The 26,363-nt window shown below is 41.2% G+C and overlaps 1 protein-coding gene across 1 annotated transcript in view; it reads right to left on the bottom strand.

Annotated features, from left to right (window-relative positions):
• The window catches only part of COPA (COPI coat complex subunit alpha), a 42,537-nt gene that overhangs the window by 7,151 nt on the left and 9,023 nt on the right, over positions 1–26,363 (bottom strand). The window contains exons 6-22 of the mRNA XM_008154246.3: positions 25,836–25,945; positions 19,772–19,881; positions 17,633–17,732; positions 16,247–16,382; positions 14,586–14,668; positions 12,741–12,891; positions 11,771–11,837; positions 10,511–10,586; positions 8,310–8,392; positions 7,508–7,647; positions 6,864–6,949; positions 6,615–6,753; positions 3,602–3,764; positions 3,349–3,495; positions 1,657–1,846; positions 1,441–1,536; positions 197–285 (exon numbers count right to left, since the gene is read on the bottom strand). Coding sequence (XP_008152468.1) covers positions 197–285; positions 1,441–1,536; positions 1,657–1,846; positions 3,349–3,495; positions 3,602–3,764; positions 6,615–6,753; positions 6,864–6,949; positions 7,508–7,647; positions 8,310–8,392; positions 10,511–10,586; positions 11,771–11,837; positions 12,741–12,891; positions 14,586–14,668; positions 16,247–16,382; positions 17,633–17,732; positions 19,772–19,881; positions 25,836–25,945 — 1,966 coding nt within the window. The remainder of the gene's footprint in view (positions 1–196; positions 286–1,440; positions 1,537–1,656; positions 1,847–3,348; positions 3,496–3,601; positions 3,765–6,614; positions 6,754–6,863; positions 6,950–7,507; positions 7,648–8,309; positions 8,393–10,510; positions 10,587–11,770; positions 11,838–12,740; positions 12,892–14,585; positions 14,669–16,246; positions 16,383–17,632; positions 17,733–19,771; positions 19,882–25,835; positions 25,946–26,363) is intronic.

The raw sequence follows: 26,363 nt of genomic DNA, 5'->3' as shown, positions 1-26,363 counted from the left end.
AGCCCCTGGTTGGGGCGCATGTGGGAGGCAACTAATCGATGTGTCTCTCACATGGATGTTTCTCTTTCTTTCCCCTCCCTTCTACTCTCTAAAAATCAATGGGAAAAAGAGCCTCATTCCTTGGGTGAGGATTAAAAAAGAACACAAACGTCCCAAGATTTCAGAGTTAATCAGAGACACTCATGTAAAGACTCACTGTCTCCTTCTCTGGGTCAAATGTCTCCTTCAGGCTCTCAGCTTCTTCATCTAAGCCATGGGTAGCAGCTGTGAGATAAGCCAGTGACTCTGCAGAGAAATCAGACTTTGTGGTTCAGGTACATTTCCAAGTGAATGCTGCTGTGGGTAGGCAGACTCAAAGGTGGCTCCCCAGTGATCCCTGCCTCCAGGTATTCAAGTTCTTGCATAATCCCATCCCCTTAAGTGTGGGCTGGACTTATTGACTTGCTTCTAATGACTAGAACATCATGGCAGAATGAGACATCAATCCTGAGATTAGGATACAAATACTGTAACTTCCATGTCGGGTGCCCTCTCTTGTTCACTTGCTCTGAGGGAGTGAGCTGCACTATGGAGAAGCAGAAAAATGTCATCTCCCAACCAACAGCCAGTGGGGACCTGAGGACTGCCCACTGCCATGTAGTGAGCGAGGGAGCAGATCCTCCCCCACGTGAGCCTTGAGATGTCGGCAGCTTGGTCAACACCTTGATTGCAGCCTCATGAGAGACACTGAGAAAGGCACCCAGCTAAGCCATGTTGCATATGAAAACAGTCAATGTTCGTCGTTCTAAACTACTAAGTTTGGGTGCAATTTGTTACATAGCAACAGATAACTAATACAGTTGCTTATCTTTAAGATCTATCATTAATGTTGATGAGAACCTGGGAATCACTGCTGACTCCTCTGTTAAACATCCCACATCCAGTCCTTCAATAAACCATGTTGATTCTACCTTTATACACTAAATCTGACCATTGCTTACCCCTTCACTGCTAGCACCTTGGTCCAAACCACATCTTGTACATTTCTTGTTCCCTGATGTATCTCACATGCTAATATAATACTTGGTATATAGTGACATTTAAGAAAATATCCCTTGAATATATAGAATGAGCAAAACCTCCGGAACTGAATTAAAAGAATAAAATTCCAATGGCATCTAACCAACTGCATTAACTAGGGTGCCTGCTCCAGGACCTTTTACAACTTCTATCTCCTCCATGACTATTAAATATTTTCCTAAGAGTGCTTAGACAGACTGAATATTCTGGCTGTGCCTCCATTTGGCTTTGAAGAAAGTCTCTGAGCATGGTAGGAGCATATTGTCTCTTCTGAAAAACTGCACAATGAAGGCAAATCCCTCTCTACTACACCTGAATAATCACCATGAAGAGAAAATACTTCCTAAGGCCCCAAAGGAACAGGTGAGTCTGGATACTTACTCTGCCCACAGTTCTTTAGGATCCGCACTCGTTCTGACACATCACCCAGGTACAGGGCATTCTGATAATGGCCACTCATGTCCTTTCGGATCTCAGCTGTACCAAGTCAGTAAGAGACACCATGTTAGGTCTTCTCTCTTAAATTCTCTCTCTCCTCTCTAGCTTCCTCCTTCCCCCAAGGACCCCTCTTCCCATCCTTAGTTTCTGGGGCCTCACCAATCTTCATCATCTTGCGAAGTTTCTCTAAGTTGCCAGTGATAAGATATAGGAAGGAAAGTTTGTCAAAGTTTTTGGTGCGCTGATAACACATTTCCACAATCTGGTGGTTCCCCTGTAGCAAGGCCACTTCTCCCAGCTTTTCCCAGCAGTTCTTGTCATCCAGTGCTTTGGCTGCTTCCAGAGCAATCTAAAGAATCCTCAGGGTTAGAGTTAACAGGATGGGCACTGTGGCTCCAAGACAGGGACTATAGTCAGTGTTTGCCTCTAAATAAATCTCCCAAGGAACTTTCAATCACGCCTAACTTTCAGTCTAATTGTACTGGAAATCCTATCAACAAATATAACCCCATATGGAGCCATGGATAGAAGAATTACATCACATTGTCATCAGAAATTTAGTTTTTACAAAATTATTTCTTAGCAGTTGTTGATTCCATAGAGCCAAATCTTTCTTAGCTATGTTATTTCCTACTTGCCAAGTCTCAAGATTCACAGGGGCTTTAGGAAAGACAGAATAAATAATAAAAGAAGGAAGTTCTAAACTGAAAAGTCTACATTCCTAAGCCCTCTCTCATTTAAAAATAATGCCTACAGACTCTAGGGCCCAACATTTAATAAGTACTCTTTCATCTAAGCAGCCAATCAGCAAGTCAAATGTCAAGAAAGTAGATTTTTCTAATCCCATGCTATCTTGCCCCTATTCTAAATTTACTGAATTCAGACTGAGCATGAAATCAATAGAAGTGCTGTGGCAGAAGCAGATAGGAAAAAGTAGAAATGGGCAAATAGCAACAGAAAGATGGTTATATCTAACAACTAAAAAAAAACAACCCCAAATTCTATTATACTTGCTAAAGAAGCAAGCCCAGAATAATGCCTTCCCACTGCCACCCTAACCCTTACCCTCTCCACATTGATATGGAGCTTAAAACCACACTAGAGGCCCAGTGCACGAAATTTGTGCACAGGGGCGGGGTGGGGGAGTGTCCCTCAGCCCAGCCTGCACCCTCTCCAATTTGGTACCCCTTGAGGGATGTCTGATCGCCTGTTTAGGCCCAATCCTGGTGGGATCGGGCCTAAACGGCCGGGCGGACATCCCTCTCACAATCCAGGACTGCTGGCTCCCAACTGCTCGCCTGACTCTGCCTGATTGCCCCTAACTGCTTCTGCCTGCCAGCCTGATCACCCCCTAACCACTCCTCTGCCAGCCTGATCGATGCCTAACTGCTCCCCGGCCAGCCCGATTGCCCCTAACTGCCCTCCCCTGCTGGACTGATCACCCACAACCGCCCTTCCCTGCAGACCTGATCTCCCCTAACTGCCCTCCTCTTCTGGCCTGGTCACCCCTAACTGCCTTCCCTGCTGGCCTGATCGCCCACAACTGCCCTCCCCTGCAGGCCTGTTCTCCCCCAACTGCCCTCCCCTGCAGGCCTGTTCTCCCCCAAATGCCCTCCTCTGCAGGCCTGGGTCCCCCCCCAAATGCCCTCCCCTGCAGGCCTGGTATCCCCCAAATGCCCTCCTCTGCTGGCCTGGTCACCCCTAACTGCCCTCCCCTGCAGGCCATCTTGTGGCGGCCATCTTGTGTCCACATGGGGGCAGCCATCTTTGACCACTGGGGGTGGCCATCTTGTGTCTCAGAGTGATGGTCAATTTGCATATTACTATTTTATTAGATAGGATTGTTCTCACCTCAATGTTTCCACACTCCAGTGCCAGACTAAAGCGAGTTTTCTCGTCCTTGACAAAATGCAGTGCCACTTCAGGATAGCCCTTCTTCTGGAGATAAGCAATAATAGACTGGCCTACTAGTTTGGCATTTCTTACCATGTGCAGTACCTAGACATTTGGGGTGGGGTAGGTAGGGCAGGAAATAGAGATTACTTATAGGAAAAACGAAATGCTTCCCGTCTCAATACTCCTAGCATGTTTTCTTCTTTCATACCTCATCATATTTTCTGTTGATCAGGGCCAGCTTGAACTTGAACTCAGTAGGATCAATGGTGAGCACACGAGGACGACACTCCCTATCTAGGCAATATACGTTGTTGCCCTTCACCCTTGTGACATAGATGGGTAAATCCAGAGTTCGAATGATCCCATAGTCCCTAAGAGGAGTTAGAGAACACAACTTTCAGTGAGTGAGGGGAAAAATCCAGCCTATAAAGAAATGGAACAAGCCTAGACACAGCCTTTTATCTTCTCATTACCCTTTTGTCCGGTGCCATTTGCACAATGGGAAGTGATTCAAAATAGAATAGAATTAAATGCCATGCTTATTTATTTTATTCTTTATTATGAAGTGGAAAAATAGAGCAAATAGTGTGATCTTTCTTCATAAACTATTAATTTAGGAGTTAACAGACATGGCAATAGGAATCCGACCTAACTGAAGTTCTGATATATAATCACTAGGCCACTATGGATAATTAATTCCTTCCTTATAGGGTATATGATAAAGTAGAAGAGAGATAGATGTGAAGAGTTCTGACACACACAGAAGTGATAAAAAGCATAAAATATTTTAAACTGAATGAAAAGAAAAAGTTTACAAAATTAAAACTTACAGGTATCCTACCTAATAATAGACAAATATGCAAATTGACTGTACCTTCGCTACGCCCACGATTGGCCAGGAGGCGCGGGGGGGCAGGACTCGGGGTGGCCGGGGTGGCTGATTGGGCCGGCAGGATGCTGAGCTCGCGTCGCCAGCGGCGGCTCGAGCTCAGCGTCTGCGCCATGGCTGTGCTGCGGCACAGAAGGGGCCTCTGGGGCAGCGAGCTCACGTCCCACCGCAGACCATCAAAAGCAGGGGAGCTGGGTGCCTGTCCGCTCAGGCACCAGGCCTTTCAGAAGCCTCTGCCGCGCCGGAGGCTTCTGAAAGGCCTGGTGCACCAGCGGACAGGCACCAGCTCCTCCGTGATCGAAAGCAAAAGCATGTAGGGGACCCTACACGTGCATGATTCAATCATGCACTGGGCCTCTAGTAACATAATATTTGATGGATAATTTATAGTGTTAAATGCATATACTGAATCCCCTATACCTCAAACCTTACACAAAAATAAACTTCAGGTAGATGGACCTAGCTATGAAAGGCAAAACTATAAAAATTCTACAAGAGAATATAAAGAATACCTTTATGATCTTGGAGTCAATAAAGAGTTTTTAAATAGGACAAAAAATTCAATACCCATAAAGGATAAGACTCACAGATTCAATTACATTAGGAACTTACGCTCATTAAAAGGTATCATAATGAGAGTCAAAAGACATGCCACAGAATGGGAGGAGATACTAATATCTGTAATACAGAGCCCTGACAAAAGACTGATACTCAAATACAGTTGACCTTTGAACAACATGGGTTTGAATTATGCAGGTCTAGTTACAAAGATATTTTCAATAAATACTCTAAATGTATTTTCTCCTCCTTGATATTTTTAAATAAAATTTTTTCTTTAATTTATTTTATTCAAGACTACAGTATTTAATATGTATAACATACAAAATATGTGTTAATCAACTTATTTACATTATCAGTAAGGCTTCTTGTCAACAGACCTGATCTCCCCTAACTTGTTTTTTTGGAAAGCCAAGCAAGGAATCTCAACTTCGTGGGGGGTGGTGCCCCTAGCCAAGCTTTCAAAGGTCAAGTGTATATAAAGAATGCCTACAGCCCTGACTGGTTTGGCTCAGTGGATAGAGCGTCAGCCTGTGGACTGAAGAGTCCCGGGTTCGATTCCAGTCAAGGGCATGTACCTTGGTTGCGGGCACATCCCCTGTGGAAGGTGTGCAGGAGGCAGCTGATTGATGTTTCTAACTCTCTGTCCCTCTCCCTTTCTCTCTGTGAAAAATCAATAAAATATATTTAAAAAAAAAAAAAAAGAATGCCTACAAATGATTAAGGATAACTCATTAAAAAGAAGAAGAAAGGATGTGAATGGAATTCAAAGAAGAGGAAATCCTGATGGATGGCCAAATGAAAAGTTGCCTAATCTTATTAGGAATCAGAGAATAGCAAGGTAAAATTACAATGAGATATTGTTATGCACTCACCAGATAAACAAAAATAAGTATGACAAAGGAAGGTGCTGGCCAAGATGACAAGCAAGGAAACTTGTATAGTACAACCACTTTGGAAAGCAATTTCACATTACCTAGTAAATGTAAAGATATGCATACTCTATGACCCAGCAGTGTTTGCTCTGGGTAGATACCTAAGAGAAATATATGTGCATATGCACCAGAAACATGTAAAAGAATATTTAAAAGAATATTGTCCCATAATAGCCCAAAACTAGAAATCACTCAAATATTCCTCTAGAGTAGAACTGATAATATGTGATATATTTATATAATAGAATATTATACAACAACGAAAATAAATAACATTAGAGCTACATCATGGATGAATGAATCTTAAACAAAATATTGAACAAAGCAAAATATGAAATAATATATTCAGCATGATTTTATTTACATGATGTTCAAAACCAGGAAAAATTAAGTCATATTATTTTAAGACACAAACTGAGTGGTAAAATCACAAAGAAAAGCAAAGAAGAAATTAACATAAAAGTCAGAATAATGTTATCTTTGGGTGGAGAATGAAGGGGGTTGTCATCAATAATGACCATGTGGCAAAGGGCTTCTGGGGTGTCAGAACTGTTCCATTTCTTGACTTGGGCAGCAGTTGTACAGATGTTTTCATAACTATTTGCTATGCTCTCTCTATAACATCTGTATCATTTTCTATATTTGTGTCGTATTTCACAATTCTAAAAGAGTTGAACAAAGAATGTTCGGATGCCCCTAGCACATGTATGTCTAATATGTTTAGACAAAGCTTTTCCACGAAGAAAATTCAGGGAGGAGTTCAGTTACATCTCTTGAGACAGGACAGTGATTTCAAGAAGCCACCTTCTCCCAATCTGTATCTTAGATAAATGACTTACCCAGTGGTGACAGCATATTTGATGTGGTTGCTTGTGGTATAGATAAATACCCCACTCTCATCCCAGGCCCCACTCTTGACACGAATGTTCTCATGAATGTTACACAGAGCCTCCAGTTTGCGGTTACAGATCACAATGGCTGTAAGAGGCAAAGGGGATGAGTGCTCTGCTAGATAGGGTGAGTGGACTTGCAGGGACAGGGAGGGAAGGACTGGTTTCCACATCAGGGTGGATATAATGAAGACTTACCATGTTTGGCCAGTAGAGCTACATGGGACATGTCTGCTGACCAGATAACATATTTCACCTTGGAAATCTTCACAGATGCCAGAGTTCTGGGACCGAAAGAGAAGGGCAAACATGAGTACACCTGATTCCTTTGTCCCAGGTTAAGACCTACCTTCTTCCATCTCCAAATTAATGTAAACTTCAATTTCTTAAAGAGTACCAAAGAGACATTCTCTGTATTGTAGCTTAGTGACTTAAACATTTTAGCTCACCTTGTACACTTCCTCCTTCTTCAACTCCCTCATTAATGTAATAATACATGGCCTTATTTCCATTATTAGGGATTTGTGTATGTCTGTTTTTACCACTTGACTATAAGCTCCTTCAAGTACAGAAACTGCATTTTTCATCCCTGAGTCCCTAGCATTCTAAATCCCAAGAGCATTCTTTGTTCAGGTTGGTGTTCTAAAAATAAATAAGCCCCTGTTATAAGGTTATGCATATGTACAGGATGGAGAGTCACAGAGTAGAAACACAGTTTGGAATAATAGCACAAGAAGTGATCGAGCCAAGAGGCAAACTCACTTGGGGGAAAAAAGCTCCCACTAAGAATGTCTACTCTTCCCCACTACACGCCTGTCTGCTTAGGGCACCTGACACGTTACCGCTTCTGCTGCACGTCAAAGAGTGTGATGGACTCTGCGTCTCGAAGCAGGAGGTTGCCTGTGCCAGCGTAAAAGATCTCATCACAGTTGGGCACCTGAACCTTTTTGGTGATTTCATTCTTTAGATTCTTGATCAGAAGCTGAAATGACAGTTAGAAGGGGCTTAAGAGAAGTGTGTATATAAAATGACAACAGCTGATCATGTCCCTCAGCCATTGTTTCTTAGCTTCAATAAACGAGGCTTTGTGTGTTTTTTTCCTGTCCAGGTCAATCAGCAGTCTTGGTAGACTTTCCAACCAAGATTCTCTTCAAAGGCCCCGATACCTTTTTTTATTTTCTGTTTTTTTTCAACTGAAATATTCTGAGAGGTCCAATAAAGTCTTAATTCCTCAATCAACCGAAGAAAGAGAACAGTACTTCTGGGCTTAAATTTGTTAAATATTTTCTTGAGAGAGCGTTGTTTATTTTGTTTAGGGCCTATTACATTTTAAGTACCAATGGAGGTAGGAGGATAAGGTCAACTCCTCATTCAGACCACCTTTTTCAAATCTGATGTCGTCAAGAGTGACTTTAGCTTGGTTCTTAAGCCCAGGGCCACAGTAACCCAATCAAATCAATTTTAAGGCCATTTTTCCACAGGGGGACTGGGATAGGGCTAAGGATAGAGGTAGAGCTGATACACAAGTATTACAGCTGCTCAGGGGAGAGTAAGGGGGCAGGGGGAAATGCTCTTTATTTTGCAATACAAAAGCCACTGCTATCCTACTCCCCAAATTAGGTTCCCCTTTTAGTCTTGACTCACTGAGTGCATCCGATCTAGGACAGCAAACCGATTTCGAGCAACCCAAACAGCTGTCAGGCCCGAGGATCGTTTCCCTTCAGGAGCTGAGAAAAACAAAACCAAAGGGCGGGAGCATGTGGTGAGCCACTGGCAGGTGACAGAGTCAGGTGCCATGGAGCTGCCAGTCTGGCTGCCATGTTGGCTTTGCCAGTTCAGCTGCTTCATAACTAATTCAGCCATAACCGGGGGCTGTTGTCAGTGACTTTCTCCCACCAGTCCCCTCCAAACTCCAACCTCTACCCCTGCCAAGCCTCTTTTCTCTTGGCCAAGTAACTGCATTTCAGCCAACACCATGTACTGGCAGAAGGACTGCCCATCCTGGGAGACAGCACACTCCATCAAGCTAATGAGCAGGGCCTCGCTGGCCAAGCTGTTGGCACACTGCAAGCAGCCTGCCAGTGTCATAGGCTCTCCTATCTCAACAAGCTGCAGTAGAGACAGAGCCTCCTCCCCAGGATGCAGCTGCTCTGCTGCTTTTAACATGCAAATGTAGACCTCCTAATAGAGCAGGGTGGGGCAGAGCACTCCAACAAAATCGATGCTGGGCAGTATTTAGCACCAAGTTCTTGCTCCAAAGACGTCAATCAACCATTTTCATTACTTTGAAGAAAGTTACCAAACGTTCATCAGTTCCCAAACATTTCACTGGCCGATTAGAATTCTGCAGGGCACTCCACTCTCTGGAAAACTTCAAGAAAGATACACCAAAGAGTGTGCAGCAATATTCTTGGATCTGTTAGTATCAGCAGAAAACTGGACAGAATGTGCTGGCCAGCCTTGCTTTGTACATCTCTGGCACCTGGGGAGGCGGCGGGGGGGGGGGGGCGCTGGGGGACAGGCTCTTTACAAAACTAATTCTTAAGACAGCAAACGCTCTCACTTTCCAGGAGCCGGGGAACCTCACTATCCAGGCTTTTGCTCTTCTTCCTCTCTGCTGCCTACCACTGGAATGCACCTTTACGTCTTTACTAATTATCATCTCCCAAAGGTATCTTAAACTCAATTCATTGTAAACACTTGGGGGGGGGGGGGGAGGCTGGAGGGGAAGCAAGGGGTGAGTAGGGAGGAACCAAATCACAAAATTCAGTCAAAAATGGCTTAACTGCCGAAACCAGTTTGGCTCAGTGGCTAGAGCGTCGGTCTGCGGACTGGAAGGTCCCAGGTTCGATTCCGGTCAAGGCATGTACATTGGTTGCGGGCACATCCCCCGGTGGGGGGTGTGCAGGAGGCAGCTGGTCGATGTCTCTCTCTCATCGATGTTTCTAGCTCTCTATCCCTCTCCCTTCCTCTCTGTGAAAAATCAATAAAATATATTTAAAAAAAATAAAAATAAAATGGCTTAACTGATTAATTTATAGAAGAGACTTTGCTTTATGAATACCCAAGACATATAGGCTTTCTCTTTTCTTGCCATAACCACACTTGAGAGATAATGACACAGTGGCACCCACAATAAGAACAGAGCTAGAAAAATATTTCTCAGAATTTGTTGATGGGGTATAAACTACCATGAAAGTATGCTAGTAAGAGTGGGGACCTGAGGAATAAACCTGACCTATAAAACAACTGGAGGAAGTGCACTGACAGGAGCATTAGAAAGACTCAAACCTATTCTGATAATGTTTTGTCAGCAAGTTCTAATAGTAAGGACACCAACAAGATATGGTGGTGATGGAAGAGGTAGGCAGGGGTCTCAGCTGGATCCTGGGATCCCTGGTGGAATGTGGGGCTGTTAGCAGGCTCATCTTTCTGACAAGCAAAAGGAAGCAAAGCGGATCTGGATGTGGATGGGGAGCATAAATCCCTAGTCCCAGGATGAGACATTGCAAGATTGGAACCACATTTTAAATAAATGAAATTACCAGGGTGAAAGTCATATCAGCTGACAATAAACTAGGATAACACGCTGTGCTGAAAGAGAATATGGAGAGTTTCTAATAACCAAATTATAAAATATATATATCTAGCTGGAGTAATAAAATGGAAGCGGAACATGAATATTTCACACCATAGTCGCCTGTGATGCAATTGTCAGTGCCACCTGCCACAGGCGTGAGTGATGTGGCCACAGCCCGAGGATGGAATGTGAAAAATTCAAAGAGGAGGGATGATGTGGGAGGGGAGAGCTGGAAGTAGAGTTGGGGAATAAAGAGAACACATACCATCAGGGTTCTGAGAGTCAGCATCCTTGGGGATGGTGTATAGGTCATAGGTACTATTCTCTAAATTGCTGGCTCTCTGTAGAAGAGGAAAATTAAACTATTAGTAAGAGGCACCCAAGATATTAGTTTATTCTGATAGAGAAAACAGTATGACTACACAGACAACATGAAACTATACTTTTCTCACCCTTCACCCCGATGGCATTTGAATGTCTCCATAGCTAAAACTTACAGGGCTTGTTGCCAAATAACTCAGCATTCCTGTCACTTCATTTTTCTTTTATTGTCCAAAGACGCAGATATTACTTGAATGAAAACAAGGACTGCTCTCCATTCCACAAATTAACAGACTAAAACCCCAATATTTCAGTGCCCCAACTAAGTATATTCATCAACTTAAAAGTGTGTTTGAAGGAAAAAAAAGACATAAAAGAAAAGACATTAAAGAAAATTGCCAGGAGGAAAATATGGGACTGTTAGATATTGAAAAAGAACTGGAGCCTGGCAAGGCATGGCTCAGGTGGTAGAGTGTCGACCTACGAACCAAGAGGTCACGGTTTGATTCCCGGTCAGGGCACATGCCTGGGTTACGGGTTTGGGCCCAGTCCCCAGTGTGGGGCGTGCAGGAGGCAGCCAAGCAACGATTCTCTCTTATCATTGACATTTCTATCTCTTTCTCCCTCTTCCTTCCTCTCTGAACTCAAAAAAAAAAATTTTTTTTTTTTTTAAAAGAAGAAGAAGGACTGGATTAGACACTAGAAGTCATATTGGGAAAGACAGGTCTCATTTTTTTAACTTGGCAACCAGGGCTCTAAAATTAGAATGTCATTTCTTTTTTGAATTGTATGGCAAGAAATGAGGATGATTCTACTTGATGACCCTGAAGGCAACTGCCTTGAGAAGAACTCTCAAAGTCAGCTCTATTATTTTCACGCAAATGGAGGGATCAAAATAAGCACCTCTCTTTCCTAAGGTATAACCTTAAACATTCTCTCAAATTACTTTTAATGGTTTGGGTCATTCATTTTGATGCTCCATAAAGTTTAGAAGGCATTAATTAGCCTTATGAAAGATATAAGTTCACAAACCCTTAACATGTTTATGACAACTGAAGTCTACTTGGTTTGAGCCTCTGTTTTGTGTTAGTTCTCTCAAAATGACCATTAAATAACTTCTAAGAATACATCAGAGATTCCTATGGCACAAGAAAGAGACCTATGGGAAATGGGGAGGCCCTAGGAGCACTCGATGGTTACTTACTGTACACAGTAGGACGGCATTTTCTGCTGGATTGTATGACATATTGAACACTGGAAACTTGGAACCACTAGAAATATATAGAGAAAATAGGAAAGAGGTGTAAGGGTAGAAGGAAGAAAGAATTATTCCTACACCTCTTACTTATCTAATCTTTACACATATACTTGTCACTTTTATAACCAGGAATAAAAATAAATAAATAGTGCATCTATTCTCTTCCTTCCCTTAAGGTTTGGGGACTTCCCTATCTCAGCTTTGAGCAAACAGTATTTTTGAAAAGCAAACCCTACTACAAGTCAAATTATTCAACAGAAGGCCAGGTTAGCACTACTGTAATAAATAGGATTCGTTTGCCTTGGATACAAATTCCAACACATAATTGCAGTGGACACCACAGAGTAACATGCGATTTGTCTCTGGTTAATTTCTCCTGTTCATATAAACCCATCTTTTTATTGTAGTCATGCTAGAGGGTTGTTATCAAGCCCTCATGCCAAAGTTTGCCACCATGAATGTTTCAGTGTGATGATGCAGCTGGCTTTCAAAGAGGACTGTTCCTTTTGCCAGGCATCCCAGAAGTTATATCTTCAGAGTTAAAGAGTTTCCAGAGACATATATCTGGTTTAGAGTTCCACGTATTTTGCTAGAAAGCAAAGAAGAGTTATAGATATGCCAAATAAAGGCAACAAGGTCTGTCACCAAATTGGGCTACTCTCTACCAGAAAGCTTTCTCTGGTATGCAAGAGAGCTGGCAAAGTGTGGCAGTATGATTTCCTGCCCACAGGGTCACTAGCATTCTCAACAGGGGAACTTCCATTCCCCAAATGGCTATCTCCTTGTCCACCATGTCTTGGGGTTTAAACTGAACAGTCTCAGTCAATGGGGGTTCAATCTGTGACAGGAGAGGAGATCCAAAATGTTGTTACAAGGACTGAGTTCGGTTTGAAGTGAAGAAACAAGTCTGATTTACCTCCGCAACTGCATCACAGCTACATCTTTAGAGCTGTTGAAATCCAACTGACGTAAGAACCGGTCCTTGACATAATGCAGCATATTGCCGTGAACAGCGTAGGCTGGCCTTTCCCGTTCTAGTTTAAACACAATCATGCCACCATCATGACCTGGGCACAGAGAGAAGAGAGGAAATAATTAGCTGAAGGCAAGAAAGAAAGCTGGAAACAGGAGAAACACGAGGATAAGGATTACATTTGAATGTCTCCATAGCTAAAACTTACAGGGCTTGTTGCCAAATAACTCAGCATTCCTGTCACTTCACTTTCATTTTGTATGCTAAAAACAAAGTTAAGACATCTAAATGCATCCTTTATTTGCCTAAAAATTATCATGATTCTTGGACTTTTTATTCAAACAAATTTCTGTGAATCCTTTCCTGATACATAACTCCTCACCTAACATGGTTGATAGGTTTTGCAACTTTAAGCAAAACAATGTATAATGAAACCAACTTTATCATAAGGTAATTGCTACAAACAAAAGTTAAGTTCCTACGGCATCTTAACATTATAACAAAATGCTGAACAAAATTATATTATTTTTATTTGAGGACCTGCAGTACTTTCTCACACTGCTACATTTAGACATGCCTTCTTGTGTTCTCTTAACACTCTGTGCAAACCTCCATATAGCACTCACCCGACACTGTAATTATGTATGTCTACCACCCCCATGATGCATAGAGCTTCCTGAAGGGAGGAATTACAATAACTTCCATCCTCCCCAGTCTTAGCTTATAATCCTACCCTATATATTAAAGCCTAATATGCAAATCGACGGAATGGGGGACCAACTGGTCATTATGATGCGCACTGACTACCAGGGGGCAGATGCTCAACGCAGGAGCTGCCCCCAGCCCGCAGGTCCCAGGCCAGCCAAGGCGGGTGCCAGTGGACCCCCCGAACCCCCATCACCCTGCTGGTCGCCCCACAAATTGGCCTTGATCTCTGGCCAGGCCTAGGGACCCTACCCATGCATGAATTTCGTGCATTGGGTCTAAAGTAAGAATATAAACATATTTGCTGAACAAACAGATGCTAGTTTTGAAAGCTTTTGTGGTTTTGTTCTAGACAAATGTTTTGCTTTTTCCCTACTGGCATCATCCGTCTCTTAGAGAAACCTTCAACTTTTGCCCTACAGTCTACTCTCCACGAATAAGCCAGATTGTGTCACTTCCAATGGCTTTCCCTTCAGAGTAACATGCACAGTCTGGGCTGGTCTTACCTCCTATACTTAGCCCCTTACTCACTGTGCCCCTATTGGCATGTTCTTCAAATATGCTCAGCATCCCTCACATCATGGTCTTTGGTAATCCCCACACTCATTCCTCTCTTTCTCCCTTACTTTTGCTTAACTTTCCTCAAAGCTTTTTTCACTATATATTGCTATGGTCTATCTCTCTTCACTGCAAATAAAAGTTCCGTCAAGTAAGGGACATTGGTTTATGCTATACCACCAGCACCCACACTAGGGCCTGACACGAGTATATTTTTGATAAATGAATAAAACTCAGCTTCTAGGTCCTCAGTCTAAGAAATCCATGTGTCCAGTATTACACTCCTAAGCCTCCTGGAACTAATGGGCTTTACTGTTAAATGGCTCTCGGTAAAGAAAGAACACTACTCCAATAAGGTATGGAGGAAAAAAGGAAGAAAGCCTCAACATCATGGCTCTGAGAATTCTATTTCTCCTTATCACCCTACTATGCATTTACTGGAGACAAAGCTAATGGAAAATCACTCTCAAGTCTTATAAACTTTGAACTAAAACAAGGAAATAAAAGAAAAGATGCGGCCCTTACCTGCTGCAAAGAGGTTAAGGTTGGGGTGGGCAGCTAGGACCCAGAAACGATCGTGGTCCCTACGGAAGGTCTGAACACCAGTTCTAGGAAAATAAAAGATGCACAAAGAAAAATATTAATTTCTGAGGAATCTTCAGCCCATCTACACTAATAAAAGAGAAATATGCAAATTTCCCATATCTCCGCGACACCCATCAGCCAATCAGGAGTATGCAAATTAACCCAACAAAGATGGTGTGTTAATTTGCAGACGCAGGCACAGGGCGGCGGGCAGGACGACTGCTATGAGGGGGAGGGCAAGGGGCGGAGGGAGCTACAGGAGCGGCGCGCTCCCTGTCCGGGAGCGAAGCCAGGGGAAGGAAGTCCTATTCTTTTTTCTTTTCTTTTTTAAATATATTTTATTAATTTTTCACAGAGAGGAAGGGAGAGAGATAGAAAGTTAGAAACATCGATGAGAGAGAAACATTGATCAGCTGCCCCCTGCACACCCCCTATTGGGGGTGTGCCCGCAACCAAGGCACATGCCCTTGACCGGAATCGAACCTGGGACCCTTGAGTCTGCAGGCCGACACTCTATCCACTGAGCCAAACCAGTTAGGGCAAGGAAGGCCTATTCTTTTTTTTTTTTTTTTTTTTTTTTTTTTTTTTTTTTTTTTTTTTTTTAAATTTCTTTATTGATTAAGGTGTCACATATTTGTCCTCATCCCCCCATTCCCATCCCACCCCTCTCCCCACGCATGAAGGAAGGCCTATTCTTGCACGAATCTTTGTGCAATGGGCCTCTAGTCCTACATAATAAAGAGCTAATATGCTAATTAGACTGGAGGGCAGAACGACCTTCCGGAATGACCAGTAGGCAGGGGGGCGGGGCCGCGAGGCAGCCAAGGCTGCTGCAAGGGCCGAGCCCCTTGCACGAATTTTGTGCATTGGGCCTCTAGTCATATATTAGAGTATTGAGTGGTAAGCCAAAATGCTAATTTAAATCAGTAACAGTATACTAAATATCCTAAATAAAGGTAGTCATGATAAATTCTACCAAAAAAAAAAAAAAAAACAGAAGGAAAATTCAAACTGACTCTATTATTTTGATATTTCAATTTCTCTCTATTTGTCACAATTTCCTACTATACTGCTTTCACTTCATATTTCTTATTTTTCTAGCTACAGAAGAACATGCTTAAAAGAGAAAAATACACATGGAGATTTCTATTTGATAGAAAATTTTTAAATGTTGGTTGATCTTTAGGTCCCTTCAAATTTTCATAATACAGGAATACCTAGTTTTATCAAGCTTCACTGTATTGTGCTTTGCAAATACTGTTAACAAACTGAAGGTTTGTAGCAACCCAGCATCCAGCAAGTCTATTGATGCCATTTTACCAACAGGCTCAGTTAATGGTTAATATAAATTTTATATGCACTGGGAAATAAAAAAAAATTTGTGTTTCTTGTTGTATTGCCATATTTACTTGACTGCAGCAGTCTGGAACTGAACCCACATCTCCAAGGTATGACTGTGTATGATCTGACCTCTTTATATGCTATATGCTGAAGACAATGAGAAACAAACATAAGTATTCTAATTTAATTTTTAAAAAGAGAGAGGGTAAGAGAAAGGGGCTCCCCCTGGGTTAGGTACCACTACATCATAATCCCCTTACCGTTTAGACATGTCCCAGACCCGGATACTCTTGTCCTCAGAATTACTAAGGATCAGTTCTTGGCGAGGATGGAAGACAGCACAAGACACATTGTTGTAATGGCCCCGGCAGGTATCAACCTCCCATGCCTTTGATTCTGAAGGACCAAAAAAAATAAAAAAATAAAGAGGTCATTTGGGATTTGGAATTATGAGATCCTTTAATAAAATGCTAAGGTATACTGGTACCACAAAGTGTAAAATTCGCAACTTCTTTTTAATAGGGCAATTTTCTTCGTTTAAGCCTCTGAATCTTTTTTTAAAATATATTTTTATTGATTTTAGAGAGGAAGTGAGAGGGAGAGAGTGATAGAAACATCAATGATGAGTCATTGATTGGCTGCCTCCTGCACACCCCCTACTGGGGATCAAGCCGGCAACCTGGGCATGTGTCCTACTGGGAATCGAACCCATGACCTCTTGGTTCATAGACTGATGCTCAACCACTGAGCACACTGGCTGGGCTGAATCTTTACATATTTATTTGTTCTTATATTTTGACCCTCCTATCAGTTATAGCACATCTTCTCCATTATTATTTATTCCCTTACCCTGTTTTACTTGTCACTAGCTGTCATTAGAAAATAAATATAAGCTCCGTATGGCAGGAGTTTTATCTGCTTTAGTCACCATTGTATCACCAGAGCCTTGAAAAATGTGGGATATAAAACTGGAACACACAGACACAGGCAACAGTATGGTGTTACCAGATGAAAAGGGTATGGGGTGGGGTGGTAAAGGGTAAAGGGAGCCAAATATAAGGTGATGGAAGATGATGTAACTTTGGGTGGTAGGCACACAATGCAATATACAAATCATGTGTCACAGAAATCTACACTTAAAACCTATATAATCTTATTAACCAATGTCAGACCAATAAATTTAATTTAAAAATAAACATTTGTTGAATGAATGAATTCCTACTCTTCACTGTGTTCATACACCTCAAAATCAGGATGCCATCACAAGAAAACAGGGAATGAGGAAATTTTTATGCTCCTGGGATTTTCATAACCATTTAAGGTAAGAAAATGGGTCTCTAAGTCCAGAAGACCTGGCTACATCACCTTGCTGGCAAGCAATCAATTTAAAAAATATATTTTTACTGATTTCAGAGAGAGGAAGGTAAAGGGATTGAGAGATAGAAACATCGACGAGAGAGAAACACCAATCAGCTGCCTCCTGCAAGCCCCCTAAATGGGGATCAAGTCCACAACCTAGGCATGTGCCCTGACTGGGAATTGAACCATGACCTTCCGGTTCATGCATCGAACTCAAACTCTGAGCCACACTGGCCTGGCCAGCAATCAATTTTTTAATCATGGTAATACCATCACTGTTCACTAACCATTCATGCGCCAGATCTTCACCTGACGGTCATCTGCCCCAGATACAATAAGGGGCATAGTGGGGTGGAAGGCGGCCCAGTTTACTCCACGATCATGACCCTGTGGAAAAAATGAGGAAAGAGTGGTTCTTCTAAAACAGCTTTATGTCTGTTACTCAAAGCAAACTAATGAACCATGTTGATTAGTTTCTCTGACTTTTATTCTTCATATGAAAAGACTAAAGGGACTATTACTATGTCAATCTATCCAATATTATCCCCAAATTCTAATGGGAGTTCTTCTATTCCCATATTCAGCTTCATTTGCATTTGTGATATACTGCCTTGTTTTATTACCTATTTATAAATTTCAACTAACTATAGCATCTCAAGAATAAAGACCAATTTTATAACTTAGCTATAGGCCTGGTGCATGGATTCATGCACTGATGGGGTCCCTCGGCCTGGCCTGCAGGGATTGGGCTGAAACCGGTTCTCCGACATCCCCTGAGGGGTCCCGGATTGTGAGAGGGAGGTTCTTGGGTGATGCAGCCTGGAATCAGGCTCCCTCCTCTCTTGTTCCGGGTGCGTCACCCGAGAACCGCAGCTGCCAAGTGACTGCAGATTGGCAGCTCCTGCGTTTAGCGTCTGCCCCTTGGTGTGGTCAGTGTGCGTTACAGTTACTGGCCGGTTGGCCAGTCACTTAGGCTTTTATATGTATGTAGATGAAAAAATTCTCAAAGTATAGTTGGAAAATTGGATAATAATCAAGATTCTTTTAGGAAATCTGCAAGATCAAAACTATTTTCATAATAAAACTAAGATATTATTTGCCTTTTCATTTCTATTCTATCTTAAGTGTAATTTTCCAGAGCTACATGCATATGAGGCCATTGCTTTGATGGCTAATGGAATGTGTACTTACATATTTTATAAGTTCTTGGTTTTAATTTCAAATATGGTAAAAATTGACATCTATAACTTACATTAACAAAGACGATTTGGGGTCAATAAGTTTTCAGAGTACAAGAAAGTTTTCAGCCCAGCTGGTGTGGCTCATGGTTGAGCATCAACCCATGAACCAAGAGGTCACTGGTTCGATTCCTGATCAGGGTACATGCCTGGGTTACGGGGTTGATCCCCAGTAAGCGGCTTGCAGGAGGCAGCCAATTGATGATGTTTCTATCTCTCTATCCCTCACCCTTCCTCTCTCTCTAAAAAAATCAATAAAAACATATTTAAAAAATATCTTCAGATCACTAAGTTTAAGTGCTACTTATTTTAAAAATATATATATTTTATTGATTTCAGTGAGGGAGAGGGAGAGAGAGATAGAAACATGAATGATGAGAGATAACCATTGATTGGCTACCTCCTGCATGCCCCCTATTGGGGACTGAGCTCACAACCCCGGCATATGCCCTGACGGGGAATCAAACCGTGACCTACCTCCTGCATGCCCCCTACTGGGGACTGAGCTCACAACCCCGGCATATGCCCTGACGGGGAATCAAACCGTGACCTCCCGTTTCATAGGCTGATGCTCAACCACTGAGCCACGCTGGCCGGGCAAGTGCTGCTGATTTTAAGATATATTATTTCCTATATATATATAGTTGTACTCTGAATTGTGACAAAATCGTAAATAAGGCAGTTTCAAAATAGCAGCATTTTTGAGAGATACAGTGTGGTGAAAAATTCGTGTGTTTTGGAATCAGACAGATCCAAGTTCAAATCTATTTACTAAATACACATGGACTTTGGAAAACTGCTTGGTTTTTCTACATTTCCATTTTTAAATCTTATTTCAGCAAAATTCTTGGATCTCAATAACTCTAATGAAATCTACCATCACACCACCACCTCTCTGTCCTCCCTTACAAGAGAATGGGCTCTGCTTTGGGATGGTGAAGGAGCCTAAGACAGCTCTCTCCCTCTTCGCACTGTTTTTATAAGGTAACATAATTCTCCCTTACGTGGCATGTAAGCTTCATTTCTGATGGCTCACCTACTATTCTATTTCCAGTGCCTCGAAACAGTGCTCAATACTTAATAAGCACTGCATAAACCTTTGTTGAAGGAATGAACACATGAATGACACACTGTCACTGTTTCCGTGGAAAAGAGCCCATACCCAGCGATGGCTGTAAAGAGAAATACCTCCAGTACATGCTTCACCACTGCATCCGTAGTTCCAAACAGATCAACGCCAGTAATTCCTCTCACATCCGACTCCACTGCGCCAGGGGACAAGTTTTTTTTCCTTAGACCTACGAAGGGATAAGGAGTGGGATGACAGATGTAAATACTATAATGTTACCAAAAAGAGCACAGTAACAGAAGCACAGAAAGGCAGTGGTAGACTAACATTAACAAAAAGGAAGGGAGGAAGGAATTTAGAGAGACTGAAGAAGAGATACTCAAGAGCTCCTATCTCTTTCTAAAAATGTTCAAAATGTTGAAGTACATTCACTGTCTTCTCTTTTGCTCCTTTAACACTGAACAGACACACTACTGGGATTTCTTCTCAGAGGACAATCCAAACTTCTACCACAGCTAACTTCTTCAACAAACCTCACCTCAAGAATTGTCTACTTGATTATGGATAATAAAGAACATTATAACCTGATGAACAAAAAGATAGATACGGAGGCAGAGAAGCATTGAACAGATTGTCAAATTACAGCGGGAAGGCTGGGGGAGAGGAGGAGGTAAGAGATCAACCGAAGGACTTGTATGCATGCATATAAGCATAACCAATGGATGCAAGACACTGGTGGGGTGGGGTGAGGGCATGTGCCGGCGGGTAGGGGAGGCCGGGGGAAGGTCAATGGGGAAAAAAAGGAGACATATGTACTACTATTTGTAATATTTTAAACAATAAAAAAAGAAAAAATAATAAAAATATATTTTAAAAAAAAAGAATTGTCTACTTGAAATGTGACCTCAAGAGGTAAACATTCAATTTCTACTTTTCCATTTTATGAAAACTATAGCAACTTTTCTTCTATCATCTCAAAGAGTTTTCAAAGAAAAGCCACTTGGGATGGCTACAGATCAGTGTTTCCCAAACTGGGAGCTTTTAGGAAACTTATAGGAAATTCCAAAGGAGTTTAGGAAACTAGACCTATTAAATATAAAACAGCTATTTGGTAGAAGAGACTATAAAACTATAAACTATGCAAAAAGTGTACTCATGTCTTCTACTTGCCTCTTGGGCAAGGGACAAAATAACTCAAACTGTCATGTCCCATTAAGCTCTTGCTTAAAAGACTGGTGATAGATCTGAATACACGTACTTTGCCATTAAAACATTTGGAGGCTAGTTTCATTGGGAGAAATTAGCCCATAATTTGAAAACAATGGAAAAAAGACACCAGGATAAAAAAAATCTTATTTGCAGCCATAAAAAAGAATGAAATTATGCCATCTGCAACATGATGGACCTAGAGGGTATTGTGCTAAATGAAATAAGTCAGAGAGAAAAAGAGGAAGTGCCATGTGATTTCACTTAAATGTGAACTCTAAAAGACAAACTAATAATCAGAACAGAAACATAATCATAGATACAGAGAACATTTTCAGGGTTGCCACATGGGAGGGAGGTTGTGGGGATGGGTGAAAAAGTAAAGGGATTAAGAAGTACAAATTGGTAGCTACAGAATAGTCATGGGCATATAAAGCACAGCACAGGGAATATAGTTAATAATATTGTAATAACTATGTATGGTGTCAGATGGGTACTAGATTTATTGGGGTAATCACTTAGCTTTATAAATGTCTAATGACTGAAACAAATATAATATTGTACATCATTATAATTGAAAAATAAAGTATTAAAAAGAAAGAGTCATATTTGTATAAGATCCACATTTATGGCAAAACTACACTTATCTTTAAAAGCTAACTATTTGCATTATAGTCAAAATCAAAATTATAACAATATTACCATCTTACAGTTGAAAAGAACTTTGTGGTTTTCAAAGCACTCTAACATATGTTATGTGATTAATACTCAGTTTATAAATAAAATAATAGAATTGGAACTCAAATCATATCTTTTAAAGTATTTTGGGAGGCAAAGAGAAAAATGTAACTACCTGGCATTTGTAGAATAAAAACCAAATCTCTAACATAGAGGGGAAAATAAAAGCTATCACTGAAAATAAAATCTAAATAGTTTTAAGCCTACATTTTGACACCTGTAGGAAAATATAAACATTTAAGTCCAATGATAATACTTATCTTCATTGTATCAGAATCATAATCTCTCTTCTATTATAGTGGCATGTAAACATCAGCATTGGAAAAGCAAGTGCTTAAAAGGACACGGCAGTTTTAATTATCTTGTCTCCTGCCCAAGATGAGCATTCAGCCAATAGGAAAGGAGAAAGAAAGCCAATGCTTAAAAAGAAAAAAAAAGAAGCACTCTCCCAAAGCTTCATAAATACCTCATCACAGAGGTGCCTCCTTTCACTTATTTCACTTGTCCCTTTAATGGGATCTGTCAACTTTTTCTGAGTCTGGAGTATGAAACAGATTCAAAGAAAAATATAAAAACAGATAGCTGTGAAGATCTTCACCTCCAATAAGCTTCAACAAACACATGAAAAGGAAAGGCTGTATTACAGAATGGAAGTCTTTGTTGCACTTGCTTGTGATGGTTCAGGAAAAGGGAAGGGTATATACAGACAGATGAATATTTATGGGCAGTGAAAAGATGCTTAGAAAGGAAATATATGAGCCTTCGACAAGGCACGGGGACTGGACAGATGGAAAATTTCTACAGCAGCTACTCAAATTCAGAGGGAGGAGAGGACACTCTCAGAATGGACTAGTTTGATGCATACCTCCCAGTGGGGACCAGAGGAAGTAGTAAGAAGAGAGAGTCGGATGAGGACAGAAGCTGGCAGCAAATTAATACGTTAGTAGTCATTGCAAAGGTTACGCCTGCATTTGCAAGGGCTTGACATGCAAAGTTGTAAGCAAACTAAGATAATTTCAATTTACTAGGACGCTGAAGGTAAAAAGCAATCTCTCTTCTAAATCTATCCCTATATTGTAAATATTTATTTTGCCAGGCTAACACTAAAGACTCAGGTTAAGCTAAGCACCATGGGGCACAATTCTCATGGGAGAGGTATCAAGAAGACAGGTTTTCCTTTAAAGATCTGTTTACTTATTGCTTACCTGGCTCAGAGTATCCCCTTTCAGACACTCAGAAAAATTAGAATTTTGAACAGTTCTCTAGATGTGAGGGTATTCATTTTCTGACTCAGAATCAATATTTCCTCTCCTGGAAATATTAGCTCCAGTCCATAACAGAGCTGAGAGCTAATTCTTCTTCCCGTGTTCACACTTAATTGGAACTCAGGCTAAAATAACTGCTAAAAAAGGTAGGCTGCACAGCCAGTGTGGCTCAGTGGTTGAGCGATGCATTAAGAGGTCACAGGTTCGATTTCTGGTCAAGGCACATGTGGGCTCAACCCCCAGTTGGGGGCGTGCAATGTTTCTCTCTCTCTCTCCCCCTCTTCTTTCCTCTCTCTAAAGTCAATAAAAACATATACATTTTTTAAAAGAGTATGCTTATTTCTAGAAAAGATGTAAAAGTCTAACCCCAAAACTCATTCCATTTGGTTAGTACCAAACCATCTCCTTACACTCTGGTTAAGGGGTTTTGGAAATCAGAACGGTTTTGAGTAGAGAAAAACAGGAATGGTTAAGAGAGCTTTAACATTAGTACAGCTGCTAGCACAAACTTTTCAATATCACAGATACTAAGAAGAGCAATTGCAGTGTTATTACATAGTAACCCATGCATTCCACATATTCAAGAGCAAGTATAAGCCCCAATAGAGGTCATACTCTCTTCTCTGACTTAAGGGCCTTAATTCTGATGCGAAAATGTTCTCTGGCCTACAAAAGGGAAAAAGACTTCTTGCCTTGAACATTTCATGATCATTAGCGAGAATCCATCCGACTAACAGCCCAAATTGCCTTAGCTAGGCCACAGGGAAACCGCTGTGCTAGTAACAGGTGGCATAAACTCTTTGAGCATCATAAGGCCCTTCTCAACCCAGTGATCTAGGAAAGAATTAAGTCCTAGCAGTCAAAACATCAATGTACGCAGATAACAAATTAACTTTTTATGATCTAGAATGGCATTAGTTATATACCATTCTTGGAAGAACTGAGGAAACAGTCACTCAAAGTATTAGAGTAGCCTTAATTCTCTCAGAACCCCAGCTGGGAAAGACTATTCTAAGTAACCACCCCTGATCAGCTGGAACAGCATAAGCTGGGATCCTACCCCATCGAGCTCCTATGTTCTGAGACAGAGAAAGCGCTTTGAATGTGCACCTAGTGAAAACCCATAGCTAGGTTACTGGGACAGTGAATAATAAGCTCCCTGGTACGAGCAGTGAGGAGAGGGCACAGGTTCACAGTGCCTGTGCCTAACTCCTCTTGTTGGCATGGCCGGTCACATCTGAGTATACTTCACAATGCCCAGCCAGTCTGACAAAAAACTGCAATGGCAAAAGCCCTAGCTGAAGAGGGTCCTACTGTCCTATCTCCAGTACAATCTTGTATACCACTCCCTTCTAATTCAGAACCTTTGAAAACTGCAAACACCACATGATCTAGAGGTTCTACTCTCCAACTGTCCTCATCTTCCCATGGGCTTGTTTCTGTGCTACATGAATCTTAACAGCTATTTAAACATTCCAAATGCTGCACCCAGGAATCCAAATTTTCAACTTGCTGTCTCAAATGGCTTTTTGGGACAGCAACTACCATAGTGTCTCAGCCCACCAAGCCACAAGAGTTGGGACGTTATCATCTTGACCATACAATGCAGAAGGGTGACGCCTTTATTACCAAAAAGAACCAGGCAGGACCTATGAGAGGACCTTCCTTTTACAGAATGAAAACAGTGTTTTGTAGTCCAGCCATTAACCTTTCAGAGAACCCAATTTCCAAGAATTTCTTTCTTTTTTTAAAAAAAAAATATTTTTATTGATTTCAGATAGGCAGGGAGAGGAATTGAGCCTACAACCCGGGCATGTGCCCTTCACCGGAACTGAACCTGGGACCCTTCAGTCCACAGGCCGACGCTCTATCCACTGAGCCAAACCAGCTAGGGCTCCAAGAATTTCTAAGGCAACAAACAAACAGAGACGATTCAGCAAGTGGTAAGTAAATTTAACTGGGCTGAAAATCATAGCATTTAGAGTCTCATTTCCCTATTCCGACTCTCAGCAAAGCACTTTCATTTACCCAGCATGTCGATCTCATAGCTACAGTCTTTTCTCTGCATTTATATTTTCTGGTTAGCCACGGCACTACCGCCACTCCCCACAGTAAAGCAACTGCACTTCACTCAGTGCTTCCGGAGCCCTTCCTTCTTCTCTCATCCAACCTGGGCAGGAGGATGAAGGGCCACAGTTGCTGGGTGTTTATATAGAGAGCAGGTTGATTTTACTTTACATGCTTTTGAGTTAATGTTGGAAAAATAATCACAAGCAGTTTCTAAACCAAAAATGACATGTTGTAAAAGCATAATAAATGTTGTATCAAAATGGGAGAAACATTTTCTGGTTAGCAACTTATTGGATCCCCTCCATAAAGTACTAAACATTTAAATACTATACAAAATTAAGATATATAAACTGTGAAAGGAGAGACTATCCCAATTACCCGAAATCTATAAATTAATTTCTGGTCTTAGATGTCTGTTCTAACATTAAAAGGTATTCTAGATGTACCACCTCCTGCCCCACCTCCCCATGATCCTTACACTAGAAGAAATATAAAAGATTTTCCTATTTCTAAATGAGGCCATAGGATTCAAGAGTTCTGTTTCCCTGTAATAATTTATTCCCCAACTTTGTTTTTGCCAAATATTTTTTTTATTTGTGTAAAGCTTGATTCTTAATCAGATATTGCCAATGATATATAGATTTTAATTAAAACTGATCTAACAAAAAAGTGCAACTTTCTTCAAATTAAATAAATTTTCTAGAGCAACCACTTTCCTTAGGAAATACCTCTAACATGAAGAGCCATGAAAACAGATTCAATATACTCAGAAACGAAGATGCTATTATTTGAGAAGAGAATATTCTAAATTTTCCTGTTCTAAGCCAACTACCCTGACTATTTTAAGAAATTGCAGTTTTGCACAGGACATGATTAGGTTTTCCTCTGAACTTGAGCAGCTCACCAGAAATATCCCAAACACGCACAGTCTGGTCGAGGCTGGCTGATACAACCAGGTCTTCTGAGGGGTGAAACTGAGCACACATTACATAATGGTTGTGCCCCGTTAAAACACTATAAGAAGAAGAAAAAAGACAATGCCAAATTAGAAGCAGGAATCACCAGACTCCTACATGCTAAATACCATTCTCCAAATTCAACGGATACAAATCCAATTATACTTTTTTTGAGGCAAAGATAACAATTCTAAACTAATAACAATAAGAAGGCCAGCTGTTTTAACAATAGCTCTCTTCTTACCTCTAATGCATTAGCATTTAATATTAATGATTCCAGGAGAACTGAGATGGCACAGCTCTCCTCTAAAAGCCGTATTAAAATATCAAAATAAATGAAATCTTAGTAATTCGTAGTGGAAACCATCTGTTAATTTTAGTGGAATATCCCTCTTAAGAGGCATCATTTAAAATGGTCCTTACATCTTCCTTATATCCTAGAAAGCTCAAGGCAAAACAAAGCAAGACAGATGTCT

The sequence above is a fragment of the Eptesicus fuscus genome, chromosome 22 (genome assembly GCF_027574615.1).
Source record: "Eptesicus fuscus isolate TK198812 chromosome 22, DD_ASM_mEF_20220401, whole genome shotgun sequence".
Taxonomy (NCBI): Eukaryota; Metazoa; Chordata; class Mammalia; order Chiroptera; family Vespertilionidae; genus Eptesicus; species Eptesicus fuscus.
Note: the sequence above shows the minus strand (reverse complement) of the source record. Positions and strands in the feature narration are given on the sequence as shown.